Source organism: Trichosurus vulpecula, chromosome 1, assembly GCF_011100635.1.
Source record: "Trichosurus vulpecula isolate mTriVul1 chromosome 1, mTriVul1.pri, whole genome shotgun sequence".
In the NCBI taxonomy this organism is placed as follows: Eukaryota; Metazoa; Chordata; class Mammalia; order Diprotodontia; family Phalangeridae; genus Trichosurus; species Trichosurus vulpecula.
In genome coordinates, this window is record NC_050573.1 from 9630850 (window position 1) to 9649576 (window position 18727).

General features: G+C 44.7%; 2 protein-coding genes and 1 pseudogene across 2 annotated transcripts in view; all 3 read right to left on the reverse strand.

The window, feature by feature from the left end:
• Positions 1 to 3517, reverse strand: part of LOC118848818 (zinc finger protein 3-like) — a 15911-nt gene extending 12394 nt beyond the window's left edge. Inside the window, exon 1 of the mRNA XM_036757874.1 lies at positions 3449 to 3517. Coding sequence (XP_036613769.1) covers positions 3449 to 3517 — 69 coding nt within the window. The remainder of the gene's footprint in view (positions 1 to 3448) is intronic.
• Positions 3223 to 16191, reverse strand: LOC118848900 (zinc finger protein 345-like). Its single transcript, XM_036757979.1, has 6 exons — positions 16166 to 16191; positions 15791 to 15920; positions 11785 to 11853; positions 7363 to 7489; positions 6588 to 6683; positions 3223 to 5465 (listed from the first exon to the last, which is right to left on the reverse strand). Exons 1-6 carry the CDS (start codon positions 16189 to 16191, stop codon positions 3523 to 3525), a joined length of 2391 nt encoding a protein of 796 aa, XP_036613874.1. The 3' UTR covers positions 3223 to 3522.
• A 1322-nt stretch (positions 16192 to 17513) lies between these two features.
• Positions 17514 to 18475, reverse strand: LOC118834412 (annotated as a pseudogene).
• Positions 18476 to 18727: the final 252 nt, after the last annotated feature.

Consider the following 18727-nt stretch of genomic DNA (forward strand, 5'->3'; position numbering starts at 1 on the left):
AATTTTTAAAATGACAATTTTACCTACATAATCTATTTATTCAAGGTCATCCCAATTAAATTACTAAAAAAAAATTTAATTTACTGAGGTAGAAAAAATAATAACAAAGTTCATTTGGAAGAATAAAAAGTTCATTTGGAAGAACTTCAAAGAAACCAGGGGAAAAAGATGTAAAGGAAGTAGAGTCAGCAGTACCAGACCTTAAACTATGCATAAGGCAAGAGCATTAAGTGTAAAAAGGATAATTTTGATTATTTTAAATGAAAAATTTCTTGCATAAATAAAACCTATATAGCCAAGAACAGAAAGAAATGTAGAAAATGGAGGCGGGGGGGGAGGAGGAAAATTTTCATAGCCAATCTCTCAGATAGGATGTGGTTGAGTTGGCATACTGCTGTGGCATAGGAAATAATGAGCTGGTTGATTTAGAAAAGCATTGAAAGACTTGGACTTACGCGATCCACCTTCAGAAAAACAGAGGATAGGAGATAGTAAAGCATAGTACAGTCTCAATATAGGTGTATCAGTGTATATAGGTGTATGTTTACATACCTATGGATATATATATATGTATGTATGTATGTATGTATGTGTGTATATATATATATCTCCATGCTTAATTGTAGCCTTCTTTAGGGTTGGGGGAGAAGGGAAAAGTAAAAAGTGCACAGCAGAGAACAAAAGAAAACCAACAAGGAAGCAAAGAAAAGCTGGGCAGCTTTAAAAACAATGTGTGGTATTTACTATATAGGTTGCTTTAAAATGGATATTTATTTTTTATACTGAATCCTCTCTTATGGTCTGCTGTGTACATGACGATGTTTTTTTTTCTCTCATTTGTAATTAACATAAAAAGTTTACCAAAAAATCACATTATTTTTGGTAAAATGTTTATAAAGTATTGTAGATGGAAGTCAAGAAAAAAGAGAAAAATACAGGAAATATGGATCACAAATAATAGATGAGATCAAGATTTGTACACTACATAGGACTTTCATGCCTATACATCCTAAGTACCTTCTTCCCGTTTACAACAGGGAGGCATCTGATATGGTAACCACTGAATTACATTACAAAAAAAATTTTTTAAAGAGAATTTCTTATTACTGATATAGAAATCATTCCTGAATTTGATATGAATTAGGTAGAAAAGGATTTCAGCAGCCATCTAATCCAACCCATGGGCAAAGAGGAACTCCTGCTACCATACACTTGACAAGTGTGTCATCTAAAAAAGCAATACTTAAAATGTGGGTCTTGACCATATGGGGTCATGAAAAATTTGGCAACAATAAAAGGTTTCTGAATGTGTAATGACCAAAAATTAATTCAAAATCAAATGCGTGATGAATCCAAGGTGTTTCTGGCAATGATTGCCCCTGCTGCACTGCAGAACTTCCCTGCAGCCTTGGTTCTGAACACAAAGCATGCGCACTTTGCACTGAGCATGTTGTCACATCATGCAATGCCAATGAATGCTGCTGAAACTTGAAAAGGGGTCAAGTGTAAAAAGTTTAAGAAGCTCTGATCTAGATTGTGCCTATAGGAAACCTCCAATGAGAGCAGGATCACCACTTGTTAAGGAAGCCAATCTGGATGGCTTGAGTTGTTAGGAAGGCTTTCCAAACATCAAGCCTAAATTTGCCTCTTTGAAGTGTTTGCTTCTTTCTTCTAAGAAAGGCCAAATAAAACTGAAGCTGGTGAAGGTTTTCTGTAAAACTACAGTTGAGGTGAAAAAGGTTTTGCTTACGTCACACCTTCTCTACGCCACTTTAATTTTCCCACTTTGGCCTCTGACACACTTTTGAGGATCTTTTTTCAGTCAGCTAACAAGCATTTATTACTATGTGCCAAAGCCCTGAGGATACAAATATATGCCAAAAAAAAAAAGGTCTCTGACCACAGGGAGCTTACATTCTAATGTAGGAGGATAATATACAGAAGATAAGGTGAAAAACAAAAGGTGATAAGTGGGGGGAAGGGAAGGAGATGCCAACTTGGGGGAATGGTGGTGAAGCCTAGAGAATGAGGAATGGCTGTCGTAGGCCCTTTCCCCAAATGGAAGTCCAATGACAGACCCAATGGGGAGAGTAGCAAAAGTAAATAAGGCCAAGGTTAAAAGCTTGGGGGAACAGCCCCCTTAAAGGGCTATGGAACATAAAAATAAGCAGTAAAGGGGAAAAATCCAACATACAAAATCTTATGAAAATCTAGTAAGTGCAATGTCTCTGAAGACAAGGAGAGAGTATGCAAAAGGAAGTTAGCAATCAATAGTGTCAGACTTCAGAAAGAAAGGGGTTTTTGGCTATTGAATACTGTGATTAGGAAGTCCATGATGACTTTTAAGAGAGCAGTTTTAGGTGAACGGTTGCGAAGAAACTGGACTGCAAGGCATTGTAGAGATAGGGGTGGTGATGAGGAATTACAGAAAATGTGTATAAGAAAAAATTTTAAGAGAAGTTTGGAAGTGAAGAGCAGAAGATATATAGGATGTAAACTGCAGAAAAAGTATAGCTGCATGAGGATTTGGGGTTTGTTTCTGTTTTGGTATTGGGAGAATTGGGGTATGTTTGTGCATAGCTAGAAAACCAGTAAAGATTTTAGTCTTTACTTGAAGACTGAAGATGAAAGACACACACACACAGAGGGAGAGGGAGAGAGCGAGTGAGAGAGAGAGATTGTGCGTATGAGAGAAGAAAGAGAGATCGCGAGGGCATGTGTACTGGAATAAGGTTCTGGAATAGTAAGGAAAGGATAAGATCAAGAGCACAGGGCAAGGATTTAGCCTTAGCAAAGTCTACATATTCTTCTGTGACTGGAAGACAGTTTGGAGTGAAAGCTGTGGGGATTTGGGAGGACTGGGAGTTAAGGGAGTGAACAACTATAAGATTACCATAATTTTCTCAGTAAAGAATATATTATATTGACCTTGGTAATCAAGATTTGAGCTATAGATAGGGCTCCAAAAGGAAAAGACCCCTAGTCCTTGGCATACAAGGGGCAAGAGTGGCCTTAGCCATGTGTGTTTCCTTACATGTATGCCTTATTCCTATTACACTCCAGGTTGGTGGTCACTCTTCCCACAGACATTCTGTAGTTTTGTGAGTGTACCCCAGGTTGTAGGAGGGTTTTACAACTACTGTTCTTACCATTCAGTTTCATAAATACCTTTGCTATGAGCTTACATATAAATATATGTGTACATACACACATGCACACACACACGTTGTATATTGTCTTCATAAGATTTAAGGAGCTACCTGTGGTCTTAAGGAGAAAAAGGTTTGGAATAGCCAGAGAAATAAGACAGGAATTTGCTTCATTTATAGGGATTTCCTTTTATATTCTTTAATATTAAAAGAATATGTGCTTTGGCTAAAATCTTGCTCACGCTACTTAAATGCAAAATCATTGCATTCACAAAGTTTCTGTCCAATATGATTCCTACCATGTCTGTTTTCAAGGAAGAACTTTCCATATTCATTACATTCAGTTTCCTGAAATCAAATTCACTCATGCTGATTAAGCAATCAGCTGATCCAGGAAGCCCTTTCCTAATTCCTGAATTTTCTCTCCAGAATGAATTATCTGGTGTTTTCTAAGCTCTCCATTTTGGCAAAAGGATTCCCCACATTCATTACATTCATAAGGTTTCTCTCCAGTATGAATCTTCTGATGTTTGGCAAGAGGTGTTCTATGGCGGAAGGCCTTCCCACATTCTTTACATTTATAAGGTTTCTCTCCAGTGTGAATTCTCTGGTGTTGAGTAAGATGTGTGCCTCGGTGGAAGGCTTTCCCACATTCATTACATTTATATGGTTTTTCTCCAGTATGAATTCTCTGATGCTGAGCAAGACGTGTTCTTTGGTGGAAAACTTTTCCACACTCTTTACAATTATAAGATTTCTCTCCAGTATGAATTCTCTGATGTTCTGTAAGTCCTGTTCTCCATCGGAAAGCCTGCCCACATTCAATACAATTATAAGGTTTCTCTCCAGTATGAATTCTCTGATGTTGAGCAAGTGGTGCTCTCTGACGGAAGGCTTTCCCACATTCTTTACAAGTATAAGGTTTCTCTCCAGTATGAATCCTCTGATGTTCAGTAAGGTCTGTGCTCCACCGAAAGGCCTTCCCGCATTCATTACAATTATAAGGTTTCTCTCCAGTGTGAATTCTCTGGTGTTGAATAAGGCTTCTTCTTTGGCGGAAGGTCTTCCCACATTCTTTACAGAGAAAAGGTTTCTCTCCAGTATGAACTCTTTCATGTTCATTAAGTTCTGTGATCCACCGGAAGGCCTTTCCACATAGATTACATTCATAAGGTTTTTCTCCAGTATGAATTTTCTGATGTTGAGTAAGTTCTGTGCTCCTGGGGAAGGCCTTCCCACATTCCTTACATTCATAAGGTTTCTCTCCAGTATGAATTCTCTGATGTTCAATAAGTCGTATTCTCTGACGGAAGGCATGCCCACATTCTTTACATATGTAAGGTTTCTCTCCAGTATGAATTCTCTGGTGTTGAGTGAGTCCTGTCCTCCGGCAGAAGGTCTTCCCACATTCATTACATTTATAAGGCTTCACTCCTGTGTGAACTCTCTGATGACGAGTAAGTTCTGAGCTCCACCGGAAGGCCTTTCCACATGACTTACATTCATAAGGTTTCTCTCCTGTGTGGATCCTCTGATGTTCAATAAGGCGTATTCTCTGCCGGAAGGCCTTTCCACATTCATTACATTTATAAGGTTTCTCTCCATTATGAATTTTTTGATGTTCAGTAAGTCCTGTCTTCCGGCTGAATGCCTTTCCACATTCATTACATTCATATGGTTTCTCTCCAGTGTGAATTCTCTGATGTCGAGTAAGTCCTGTCTTTTGACTAAAGACCTTTCCACATACATTACATTCATTAGGCTTCTTTGCAGTAGAAATTCTTTGATGTTGGATAAGGTTCATGCTATTGGGCAAAGCCTTCTTACATTCATCACCTCCAAATGGTTTCACTCCAGGATGTATTCTATGGCTGTCATTAAGGTCTGAATTATAACTAAAGAATTTCTCACATTCATTAAACTTAGAAAACATCTTCTTTGAGTAGATGCTATTACATTTATTCAAGTGTGAATAGAATCTACAGTTCTTTTTGTGAACATCACACTGATGAAGGTTCTTTTCAACAGATACTCTATGTTGGGGGAAAAGGATTGGTCCTAGATAGAAGCCTCTATTATATTTATTATATACATGTCCTGTTCCTTTTTGGGGAGCTTTCTTTGGGGTGTTTTTAATTTGCCTTGACTGTTTCTCCTTACTTCCCTGCTCCTTTTCTAAGTTGGCATTATATTCCCAGGCTTCTCCAAACTTAGAAAGAAAGAGACCACTCCTTGTGAATTTTTCTTGACATGATTCTTCCATAGAGATATCCATCTTTGGGGCTGACTCCATGGTTTCAGGTCTAGTATCCCAATCTGAAAGAAAATTTTAATAAAGTAAATATTTTCTGTTTCTTCTGCCTAAGACTTAGACCTGTGTTCTCTCTCCTCCATTAAACAAAACTGTTGTCAAACATATTCTGCTTTATGTTTGTTTAGTCAATTATATTTTATAAAAATAATTATCCTCAAAACAACCTTGTGAAATAGGTACATTTTCCAAATGAAGCAAACTGAATCCCATAATCTACCTTTTTTCCTAACTTCCCTATTTCTGTCAAGGGTACTTTCATCTTTCAAATTACCAAGGTACCCAACCTGAGTGTCATCCAGACACCTAACTCTCCCTCTAATCACTTGTGAATTCCTGTTGATTCTACCTCCACATACATCTCTCCACTCATATGGCTGCTACTGTAGTTTGGAGTCTCATCACTTCTCACCAGCACTACCTGGAGATGGCCTTAATTAGTCTCGATTCCACTAGTCTCTCTCATCTTTCTTCCATACACCCCATGCTATCAGAGTGATATTTCTTAAGCACAAGTCAGACCATTTCATTCCCCTGCTCAAAAAATTCATGGAGTTTTCTTTAATTCTCTAAAATCACATCCAAGTTACTCTGTTTGGCACTTAAGCCCTTTGCATTTCACACATGTGGAACACATTATTACAGCAACATAATCCTTGTAAAATGTTCACTAAGAAACTGACCAGAGGGTGTCATGTAAGCTAACAGGATAGCTTTGGCACAAATACTACACACAAAAAGTGTAATTTGGGTTAAGACACACATTAAAAAAAGGATATTGAGTGAATAATGATGGGAAGGAGAATGGCTGTTGAAGAAGGGCAGTAAGCTGGAAAAGAGCAAGCTAACACTTCCTAAAAACACTCTTCACATATGAGAACAGAGGGCTGTATGGGGTAGGAGTGTGTGTTGCGGGGGGGGGGGGGGGTTGAGGTGGGGTGTCAGGAAGCCTTTTATTTCAGTGCAGATAAGCCAAACCAGCTCACCAGGGACAGCCTCTGCTCATCTTCCCAGGCAGAGGGAGTTCGGAAGGAGACCTCCCTGGCCAACATTCTCAGCCTTCTCTCCCCCTCAATGATTAGCTGTGGTGTTGCTGGTAATGACTGACTGGGGTCTCATTCACTTACCTGGGTAGGGAGCTCTTGGCATATCACCCTCTGGCATCCAAGGTACTTTCCCTTGCTCCAACTGGTAAATCACATGTGGCTTGGAAACTGCCAGCCCTATCAGTGGAAAGAGGAAATGTGTTAAGTTACACTCAGGATGTGACCAGCATCTCTTTGGAGACAAAAGGCTAGTTTAGCAAGGCCTAGCCCTAGACAAGGACACGAGGACCTTGTAAGGACCTTGTAATGCCCTTAACTAGGAGGGAAAGGACATAGGCTCAGACGAAAGAGGCATTTCATATCTTCAGAGTCTGAAGGGAAGAATCTTGGAGCTGTCAGATCAGAGTGAGAGGCAGGAGCCCAAGCTGCCACCTGCCACTGGTACACACCAAAATACCTTCCCAAGTTTCCCATCCTGCATCCACAAAAGAATGAACCATATCTGTTTTCTACAAGATGAGAAATCCCCTTCACTAGAGAAGCCTACAGCATGTACTGGGGTGCCAGAGTGCATACAGGGCTGGGCCTGAAGTCAGGAAAATCTGAGTTCTAATCCAGCCTCAGACACTTACTACTTGTGTGACCCTGAAGAAGTTACTTCCATCTGCTTGTCTCAGTTCCCTCATCTGTAAAAGTAGGGATAACAGCCCTTATCTCCCAGCGTTAAATGAGATAATATTTGTAACGTGCTTTGAAAACTTATACAAATAGTGCTGTATAAATGGTAGCTATTAATGATGGAAGCAAAATACCTCCAATGGGAAGAATATGAAACAAAGGGGGATGCTGTTCTTACCTAGGCAGACCAGATTCCTATAGTTCTCCAGCATGACATCCCTGTACAGCGCTTTCTGAAAACAATGCAAGTGCTCCCACTCCTCTGGGGTGAATTCCACGGCCACATCCTTGAATGTCACCAATTTCTGAAATACCAAATATATTTCTGCATACTTGGGTCCCCTTTATTATACAGACATGGGAGGATGGGTGTGTTGCAACAATTTGGCTAGTAGCTGCTGTGTGGGTGAAAGACCAACACAAGCACAACAACAAGAATGCTGCCAGCACAGTTTCTTTTGGTCTGCTTTACTAATGAAAGCAACATTAAGGGGTTAACTATCTTATTTCAATCCAACATACAAATATCATTCACTCAGAGCAGGGGAAAAAGCCAGCACCCTGAACTTCAGAGCAAATACAAACAAATTACAAATATACATTATAAACAGACCAAATACAATTCATAGTTACCAAGTGGGTTTACAAGCTAGAGAGCTCTTAACTACAGCTGCCCAGAGTCTCCACATCAACACTCCTCCATGAGTGAGAGCCCCAAGCAAATAGCTCCGTTCTCTCTTTTTATACACTCTTTAGCCATCATCAAACGTCATCTAAGCGACCAGAAATTAGGCTCCTACTATTGGATCTGGTCTTAGCAATTACCCTTTGGACCCTGAGGGCTTCATGGCACCACAGGCTTAGAACCTAGAAGACAGGGGTTTGGGCCTGGGGCTGAACCTAGTAAAGCTCAATCAAAGTCACTTAATTTATCATTCTAAAACAGTAAAAAATGTTCCAACTTAATTAATATTATACTCCACCCCTTCCAGGATCCATGGCCTAACAAAAATCTAAATTAAATGGCCATGGATCCTGGAGCAAATAGAAGCATTATACACTGTGATCCAATCAGTCAGGAAACTAAAACATATCATTCACAACAAAACAAAATATATCATTCAGTGTCATTGCCAGATACTTGTTTACAATATACCCTCCACCCCTAGATTAAAGCACATTAATCTCCTCAATCAATCAAGGAACTATAACAAAACATATCATTCAGTATCATCCCCGATATACTTGTTTACAATGTAACATGGTCCCCCTAGGTCAAAGTAAGTTAATCTCTTCAACCAATCAGAGTGTCCAAGTGAAGCACTTCTTGAGGGAGGGTCCTTCTCCCCACACTGTCATTCCAGGTTTCCTCTTGGCACCCAAAGTCCCAACTCAAAGGAAAAGTCTAAACAAAGTTCTGTTGAGGGTCTGTCCTCTCCACACTGTTCTAGCCCCCGATTCCAAGTCCTGGGGGGCAGCTTGGGAACAAAGCCAAAGAGGGGACCTGAAGGACGGGAGAAAAGGAAGCTCCCAGTGAATGGACCCAACTTTTTTCAGTGATGCTCTCAGAGTTCTCAGCTGAAAGGGTTGGGGAAGAGGGAGCCACAGGAGATTGAAGAAGGATGAGAAAAGAGCCTTGAAAGAGCCTTGGTGGAGAGCAAGAGAGTGAGGTGATGAGAGGTAAAATATGACTGCCAAGCAGCAGAGAGGGCCCAGTTGACGTTGTGTATCATACATTGGTAGGGGACCCAGTCACAATGGTTGTATGATTTTCTCCACCTTAATTCAGTGGGTGTATAGGCATAAACACAACAGATGGTGGGAGTGGTCTACACTGAGGCCTGGCTGGGCATAATCCATGATATAAGGAGGTGAGGGATTCAAGAGAGGAAGATGGTGGGGGGCTGAATTGGCTCACTAAGGGGTGAAGATAGAGAGAAGAGGGAAGAGTTTCCAGTGCAGGGCAGATGGCCTGGGGCAGAATTGAGGGGTCAAGGGGCTGGAGGTCATGAGGAGGTCAAGAGTAGGCAAAGGGAGAGGTGAAAAATTCCAGAGCCAGAGCATCTGGGTTAAAATTCTGCTTCTGATGCTCACAGTGTGACCATGAACCAGTCACTTGGCCTGAGGACCCTGCCGCCGCTAGATCGGTGGTCCTCTCCTCCTCTGGTGAAAAGTCTGATATTCAGGTTGTAAGAGGGCATTGATATGAAAAGAGATATAAAAGAACAGGAGCCATTCCTCAACAGACAAAGATATGAACACGCAATTATGAAATGAAGAAATATGAGATGACAACAACCCACAGGAAAGTCTCCAAGGATCTGTTGGTAGGCACTGCTCTGCCAGTCCTACTTCCCATGACACAGAGACAATTAACAACCAGCAGGCAAGAAGACTTTTATTTAATCAGCAGCCTCCTTCCCTAGCTTTCACAGGGCACAGAGAAGACTTTGGGTCCAACTCCCTTCATGGCTGTTAAATTTATTCTGTTTCTGTTAATATATCTCATGGCTGGTAACAGTGAAGTTTCTTAATGCCAATCAATTCAGTGTTGGACATGAAGGGAAAAAAGAAAACCTGACTGAAGAGATGTCCCCAGTTCTTCCAAGGTGGGGGCTTGAGCTAAGCAGAGAGAGTTTCGTACTTTTAGTAATCTGCGAGGTCATTCCAGAACATACCCGTGGATTGCCTTTTGAACTCAGAGAGATAAAGAATTAATTAGGTGGCAGCAGGCTAAGGGTAGAGGGTCCAGTGAGTATTTGTCTTTGAGGCCATCTGAGGGGTACTGCTCACACAATGCATCATACATGTGTCCTTAACAAGGCTTGGTACACAAACTGCCATAAGAAGCCTGGAAATTGAGTAAGAGGCAACAAACAATTTTATTTCCTGGAGAGACAAAACAATAAAAGGCAAGACCACCTTTTAAACATAAACTCTTTTAAAAAAATCCTAGTGAAGGCACGGAAAAAGACTACCACATAAAACAGAGAGAAGCTATAGAGAGAAAGCAGGTTTACAGAAAGCTTGGAGACTGTTCCAACAAAGCCAAGCCAATGGGAGGCAGGTGGGGATGGATCTAGAGGTGGAGTTTGGGAAAGAGATGATGAACTGGGTACCTAGGCATGATGGGGCAGGGAGAATGATTTCACCTATTCAGCTGTTTGCTAGAGGACTTCTCTCTGTAAAAGGCAGAGAAGCCAATAACTTCTTGATTTGCCTAAATGATAATTTCATCCTCAGAAAGGTGCAAGTACCAACAAGGGGGATTCTGTTCTCTATACAAATCTCCACACCTTCGAGGAACCACTGAGGCAGAATGGATGGGAGCCTGGGGAGGCAGGACCAATTCCCTCCTGGGTTTGTGACAGAAGAGAGAAGAGGGAGGCAGAGCCCCAGGCTTCTGCCTGGCTCAGACCACATCAGCAGCACCATCAGTTTCTGGGCACCACACTTAGCAAGATGGGACAGACCACCGAGAGGGGAATGCCTGAGAGTACAAGTTGTACAAAGATCAGCTGAAGGAATCGAGATGTTCAGGTGAGAGAAGACTTGGGGAGTGGAGCATTTAAAAGGCTGTCCCAAGGAAAAGGGATCAGACTCACTGTTTGGCCCCATGGAGCTGAACTTGCATTGATAGGTGGAAGTCACAAAAGGGCAAGGTGAGGAATGACAGAAAGAAAAGCTTCCTAATAACGCTATCTCCCCAAGAGGAATGGGCTCCCTCCATTACGTCTTCCAGCACAGCCATCGTCATCATTATTCAGTGTGCTGGGGTTGGGGTCCTTTTTTGGCTACAGCTGCTTAGGTCCCATCCAATTCCCAACCATCTCTAAACCATGTCACCTGGCCTCTCCCTATCTTCCTCAAACCCTTCTCCCTGGAGCCATGGGCTCTATACCAGGGGAATCCGGCCTTATCTTGCCCACACACAGGCCTCCACATGCTTTCTGAGCTATTTACACACATCCTATACCCCTCTTTCTTTTACCCTCCCCCCTCCTGGTATTGTCTCTCCCTATTCAGATATAAGCTCCTTGAGGGTGGGGACTGTCCTGTTTACATTTGCGTCTTCAGCATTTGGTTCAATGCCTGGCGCCTAGTAGGTTTAGTAAATGCCTTGTCATTCTTTGATCCTGTGAACGTAAGGAATTTAGAAAAAATGAATGAACTTATGAAGAGTGAAGAAAGCGGAATACACAGAATAATGACAATACGCTCTAAGAACATAATGGAAAACAACACTAAGAGACTCCAGAATTCAGGCTAACTGATGCCAAACCAGGATTCCAAGAGACAAAGGATGAAGTTGATGCTTCTCCTCTCCCCAGAGAGGACGGCGCACACCGGCAGGCTCACCCGAGGCTCTGACAGCTGGGGCTTAATGGACTCTCTTTATTAGAATGAAAGGTGGGGGGTGGAGGGAAAGGGAGATGCTGAGAAGTGACAGTGATATTCAAATAATTTTTTAAGAAGGAAACACAATAAAACATGGGGAGTTGGATTAAATCTATGATTCTCTGAAAGAGCAAGTTTACTGGATATAGGAGATGGAAAAGACCCAAGATGTCATTTAAGGAAAAAGGAAACTCTCACGTACTTGGTGATCCCTGGAGGGCAGGAGCACAGGAGCCATTGTGTCACCTTGCAGACTTCTCAGAAGTTGGAGCTAAGGAGAAAAAGGAGACCGTGAGCAGGACTGGTCCTTCCATGAGGTGTCTACACCGCAGACCTAGAAGTGCCCACACACCAAGCTGTTGAGGTGCACATCAGAGGGAGCTCGGGAGCCGCTCCCAGGATTCAGTTCAATAACAACTGAATTAATAAGCATCTAGTTTGTCCAAGGCCCTGCTCCGGGCACTGAGGAAGTAAGGACGGAAACGAACCAGTTCCTGGTTTCAAGAAGCTCACGTTTTGGTGGGCAATCCAACGTGCACAAAGTAGGCACCAGACAGCCTGCGCAGGGAGGGAGTACTGACCACTGGGGGTGGCTGCACAGGAGGGGGTGCCTGAGAGGCAAAGGTCAAAGGGAATTCTAGGCCCCAGGGCTGTGGGCACTTTTGGGAATGCCTGGAGACAGAAGGCCATGGAACATCTAGTTTGTTAGTTCCTTTTTTGGATGTGTGAGGTAATCAGGGTGAAGTGACAGGGTCACCCGGTAAGTGTCAAGGGTCTGAGGACAGATTTGGACTCAGGTCCTCCTGACTCCAGGACTGGTGCTCTATCCACTGTGCCATCGAGCTGCCCAAAGGTCTAGTTCAGGAAGAGGGAGCAGCTTGGATCTGAAATTGGTGGGAAGGTCTCTCTGTGTATGTCATAGTTATGGAAAGAAAACCCCCACTAAGTCACAACTGACAACACCTGGCTGCACTTAGATCAGTAATGAGTAAAGATGGGAATCAAGTCTGCATAGCCTGGGCAGCCAAAGGGAGATAAGCCTTCTACAACGGGCAGTCACTGGTGCTTTGCTGGTCACTGGTGAGTAGGGGAGGGACACTCCCACTTGGCCCTCAGGGAGGTGATTTTAGAAGATGGGCAGGGGAGGGTATGGAAGAAGAGCAGAGGAGCAGGTGGGAACCTTGTAGAATAACATGGGAGGAGAGGCTCAACACAGGCCATGGCAATGTGGGGAGAGGACAGGGGAGGGACCCTTCCCCAGGCACCACCTGAGTACACACCAGGGGATGCCAGTCCTCCCCATCCCCACCTACATGCCCACCCACTGCCAAGTCTCACTTCTAATGCTCAGCAGCTCCCTTTCTACCCAGAGAAGTCCCACCCTACTTCATATTTCATCACTTCTTGTGGACACTGCAATCACCTGATTTCCCTTGGTCAATCTCTCTCCCTCTCTACTCCATGCTCCAAACAACTGCCACAGTGACCTTTCTAAATCACATCATTCCTGTCTAAAAACATTCTGGTGGTTCCTTCTGGGAACAAATCTCCTCTGTCCTTACCTGTGCTTCACAGAATCTGGAGCTTCCTTCAAAGCTCGGCCACCTCCTACAAGGGGTCTTTAGTGACCCCTTCCCCACTCTCTCTTCCAAATATCTCTTACTTTTAGAAAAAAAATTGAATGTATTTAATCGTGAGATGAGGTCTTCCTAGCTTGCCCAGTCTAAAAGTACGGTGGCCACTCCCAGGGCCCATCACCAAACTGAATGGCACAGAAGCTTTAACATGCTCCATTTCTCTGGCTGGGCTGGCTCAACCCTCCTGGGGCAGCTCAGTGGCCCTCTACACCCAGGGGCTCACCACACCAATATGGGACTTCATGTAGACACCCCCATCTGCTATAGCACTCTGGCAGTTCAGAACTCCCAAACTCAAGGGATCCACCAGCTTCAGCCTCCCCAAGTGGACAATCACGTCCAGTGTCTTTCTATGAACTATTTTGAGTCTGGGCACCTAGGAGCCAGGTGGTACAGTGGCTAGAGCACAGGGTCTGGAGTCAGGAAGACCTGAGTTCAGCCTCAGATGCTTCCTAGCTGTATGACTATGGGCAAGTCATTTAATCCTGTTTGCCTCAGTTTCCTCATCTGTAAATTGAGCTGTAGAAAGAAATGGCAAACCACTCCAGCATCTTGGCCAAGAAAACCCCAAATGGGGTCACAAAGAATTACACACAACTGAACAACAATTCTGAGTTTACTGATGTGTCTACATGTTGCTTCCTTTGCTAGAATGTAAACTTGATGGCAGGGACTGTTTGAGTTTTGTCTTTTGCCTTCAGCATATTGGCTGTGCTTAGTGCTTCATAAATGACTGTTTTTCTGGAAAGAAATGTGAAAAGAGAGGCAGAGAGCCATCTCTAAATCTATGCTCCTAAGATTGGTTATTGATTGGTCATACAGGGAAGGGATTAGGAAAGGCCACAGATGATTTTAAGGTTTGGAACTTATCGGAAGATGGTAGTGTGCTTAGTAGAAAAAGTCATGTTTCTAGAAAAAGAGTTTATAGGAGAGGAGATAATGACTTCCTTCTTGTTTGGAAAGGGAGACTGCGAAAGGGAAGGGGTAATGCGTAAAAGAAAAGAGGGACAAGAGAAAAATGAGTAGAAGAGATCAAAAACCCAGAATCTAAGAGATGGAAAGGGCTCCAGAGGGTCTCTGGAGAATATAGAAAAAGGGAGGAAAAGGAGAGAAGAGGGGCAGATGAAGATAGGAGGTCAAGGACATGACAAGGCGAACAGGAGGGAAACAGTCAATGGGGTCAGGTGAAGGGGATGACTAACAGGTTAGGACTAGACTAGAGGAAAGATTATGAAGAGGAGGAAGACTAGAGAAGGAGGGGCTAAGGCAGATGGAGAGAGAAGTGAATAAGAGGCTGGAGAGGATAGATGGGAAGATGAGGCTGGAGGAGGAAGAGAACAACCGGACAAAGGACAGTGGGGAGATGGGAGAGGACAAAGAGAAGAGAATGGAAGGGGGCGAAAAGAATGCGTGGAAGAGGAAGCGAGGGGGACAAGGAAGAAGGGGAGAAAAGGAAGAAAGGGAGAGGACAGAGGAGAAGAAGAAAGGATAGACCAGAGCACTGAGTACGAGGAATGCAACTGGAACGATCATCAACTCTTCACTTGGATCCAGAAACTCAAGTCTAACGTACAAGCAGGCAGGGTGGGGGTGGCGGCGGCTGGTAAACCCTAGTTTTTAAAATCTTCTGCGCAGGTTTTTATTTACTTTTAGAATACTGTGAGTCAAAGGCATTAGTCAAAAAAGCTGGGAGACTCAACCTGGTGACACTGGCTCACCTCAAGGACCAGCTAAAACCCCACCTTCCAGGGCTCCCCTTTCTGCCGGCCCCTGGCTCCATCTTGTTCGTCCACAGGTGTTTGCCTGCTGTCTTCCCGTTGGGCTGTAAGCTCCCGAGGAGCGGGGGCTGTCTGGCATCTCTTTCTCTAGCACTGAAAACATTGCTATGCACACAGCTGGCACTTGATAAATGCTTCATTCATTCTCTATCTTGCTTCTTCACAGGTTTTTGCCTGCTGTCTTCCCGTTGGGCTGTAAGCTCCCGAGGAGCGGAGGCTGTCTGGCATCTCTTTCTCTAGCACTGAAAACACTGCTATGCACACAGCTGGCACTTGATAAATGCTTCATTCATTCTCTATCTTGCTTCTTCACAGGTTTTTGCCTGCTGTCTCTCCCATTAGACTGAGCGCTCCTCCAGGGCAGGAACTGACTTTTGCCTTTCTTAGTATCCCCAGCGCTTAGCCCAGTACCCGGTACGCAGTAGGCGATTAATAAGTAGAAGGAAGTCTGGGGAAGAGGGGCGCCGTGTCACGGCAGGAGTCTTCAGGTCCCTGAAGAACTGCCTCGTGGCGCCGGGGTCAGTCCCCTTCCCACGCGTCACTTACAAAAAAGCCCTGGTAACTGTCAGTGGTGACGTCCGGACATGGTCGGGAGAGAAGGTGAGAGCGTGGGACGGCGACCACTTCTGATTGGATAAGGCGTTTGGCCCGCCCCCTCACCGGCCAATGGGAGCGGCGATCAGCCAAGGGCCGCGGGCACACCACCCGCCTTTCCTTCCCACCCCCCCACATCGCCCCATGTACCAAGAGAAAGACCGGGAAACATGGCGCCCGAGGCCGTGCCTGGACCTACCTCGCTCTCCAGCGGGGTCAGCCCTTGGTCCGTCCCGGAGCCCGCCCCACGGAGGGGCCGGAGAACAATCCGGGTAGTCGAGAGCGGTGTAAGATCCGGAAGTGGCTGACTTCCGGTGCCAACAAGGTGGCTGGGGAAGGAACTTATGTAAAACGGAAGGGGGCGGGGCCGGGAATTAATCACTTCCTTCTAGCCGGCAAAGCCTTCTGGGAAACCTAGTTCCCTGGCTCCAGATTTGTGAGCATGCGCATTGGAGGCAAAGTCCCCAGGGATGGGGAGACCACGTATTGCATCCTCGACTTGGGCCTGAAGGGCTTTCCCCCTGACCTTGCTCATGGCTCCTTTTTCCTCTCTACCTCACTAAGCCCCTTTTGCCCCAGACACGGCTCCAGCGCGGCCATCTGCCCGACCACGAGACCCTTCTCTGTTCAGCAACTTTGTACTTATTCTGCATCTATGTGCTTAGGTAGGAATGAGCATTTATTAAGTGCCAGCTGTGTGCCAAGCACTGGGAATGCCAACGGGACAATGGAAATCCGTCTTCTTTCAAGGACCACACCCTCTAAGTGGGGGAGCCCACACAAATGAAAGTCCTGCTGGGTGGAGCAAAGAAAGGGCTGGAAATGCAAAGGGGTCAGTGAGGGGTGGATGGCAAGGCCCAAGGACCCTAGGTTACATCAGTGGGCCAGGTCACAGTACCGCTTGTCTCTGGAACACAGTGACAGAGCAGGTGCTAGGTGTCCAGGACCTTAGGAGGCAGTGGCAGGGCAGATGGGAAGATGAGCGTCCCTTTTGGGGGAAACCTGAGATTTCAGTGATTTTCCCAGAGATTGTCATCGGCTACAAAGAGCTGGCCCCTGAGAGAGGCTGATTCCTCTCTAGAGCAGGGGTTCTTGGGTTACAGACCCCCTTGGCAGTCTGGTGAAGCCTCAGAATGGTTTTAAATGCATGAAATAGGAATAGCTCATAGTAAGGAGGCTCCGGCTTGAAGATCTTGTGTGGCAAAGGGGCGATTCATAGCTGCTTGGTGCCTCAGGGACTTTCCTCCTCTTGTGGAATCCCCGTGATGTTCCCCTAGGTGTGGTTCTCCTGGCTTCCTTAAAGAATTGAGTAGTGTTCTTGATCTACCATTGTAAGGTCCTGTCAAAGAAGGAAAAAGAGCTGCTCTGATGGCACGTGTTCTGGGTAAAGCCATGCTGGTTGGGATCACCGCTTCTATTCCTAGGGGTTCCTAGTAATCACCCCTTTAATACTACATTCTAGAATTTGGATGGGAAGTCAAGGTCATTGACCAACAGTTTTCAGAATCCACTGCTTGTTCCCAATCTTGTAGTGGTATGTATAGTTCCCTTTCTTAATGATCTCTCAAAGCTCAAGGACAGTGTATCATAATTGCATTTGAAAATTCTTTGCATCCTGAAGGTTGTATTCTTAACCAAGGGTCCATGAACTTGTTTTCTTTTTTTTTTCCTTTCAAATTTTTTTGTTTTTGTTAAATATTTTTTAAAGTTCACTGATCATCACAAAAACCCAGTAAATGCAACTAAAGATAGAACAAAATGTCCAACGGAGGTGTAGGAACCCAGAACTAAGGGGAGACATGACAGTGAGCTGCACAGTGCACACATAGGGCCGTGACGCTTGCATGCAGCAGACAATTGTGGACAGAAACAAGAGGAAAAGGGAGAGTGTGTGTGTAGGGGAGGGGGGGAGAGGGCAGGTGTTATATTAACCGCAGGACAATGACAGTGTTGAGCAGGTTGGCCTCCTTCAAAGTCTGGCTCTCATCAGCCAGCTCTTTGTTGGCAAAGGTGGTCATAAGAACAAAGCTCATGGCTGCCATCGCTGGCCGGGCGTCGACAATGAAAAGCTGGATATCGCTGATCCTGTAAAGGTGATTAAACTTCTGTACCAGTCTCCCGCCATCAGCAAGCCAGATTTGAATGTTGGTCATGGGCTCTGACTCATCGATTGCAATGGAGGAACTGACTTTGGCTTCATTTTCTGCCGCTGGGCTGGAGAGCTTGTGTTCAACAGCTGGGGGGTAGTGCTGCCCAGTTTCTGACCCTCACCAGTGAATGCTTTGAAGGTTCCCTTGGGCTTTACAAAGTCCTCATCTTGATGGTCCTCCATGTCCAAGTTCACCTGTCCTCCACATCTTGGCCAGAAAGTTGTCTTTCTCCTGCTGAGTAAGCAGACTCCTCCTCTGGAGCTGCCCCAAGACGGTATCTGCGCCCTGAAAACGGTTTTGGCTTGCCACTCTCGCCAGGGCTTTTGGCCATTTAATCGACAGCCACTGCTCCATGTTCCTTGGCACCTTTAAAGAGATCTTCCACCAACTCACTGGGGCTTTTCTTTCTTGGGGGACCAACAATCTGCTGTCCACGTCTCTCTGAGGCTCCGGAGTAAAACCTTTGACCCTCTTCATCATCATCATCATCTTGGGAATGAGCAAGGTCTCTGAATGATGTCACCCTATTGTCACTGGACACACTGTGCCTCTGGACACTGAACTGGGTGCTGGCTGGGAACATGAAACAAGGTCTTCATCACCTCCATCCTCATAAAAGCTGGCCAGGGCAATCCGCAGGTCCCATCCGGCCGACTCAAGGAAGAAGCGGGCCGGTCCTCCTCCACCTCGGTCACTGCCACGAACTCCCTCAGTGCCTCCTGCCACTCCGTCATCTTGCCCCCCATGAACTTGTTTTCAAAAACCATTTTGATAACTAATTCTCTTTTATTTTGTAACAATAGTAGCCAACATTTACATAATGCTGTAAGGTTTATAAAGCACTGTGTGTATTTTATTTTTTTCCTTTCCTTTTTTTGGGAGGGGGGAAAGCAATTTGGGGTTAAGTGACTTGCCCAGGGTCACACAGCTAGTAAGTGTGTCAGGTATCTGAGTTCAAATTAGAACTCAGGTCCTCCTGACTCCAG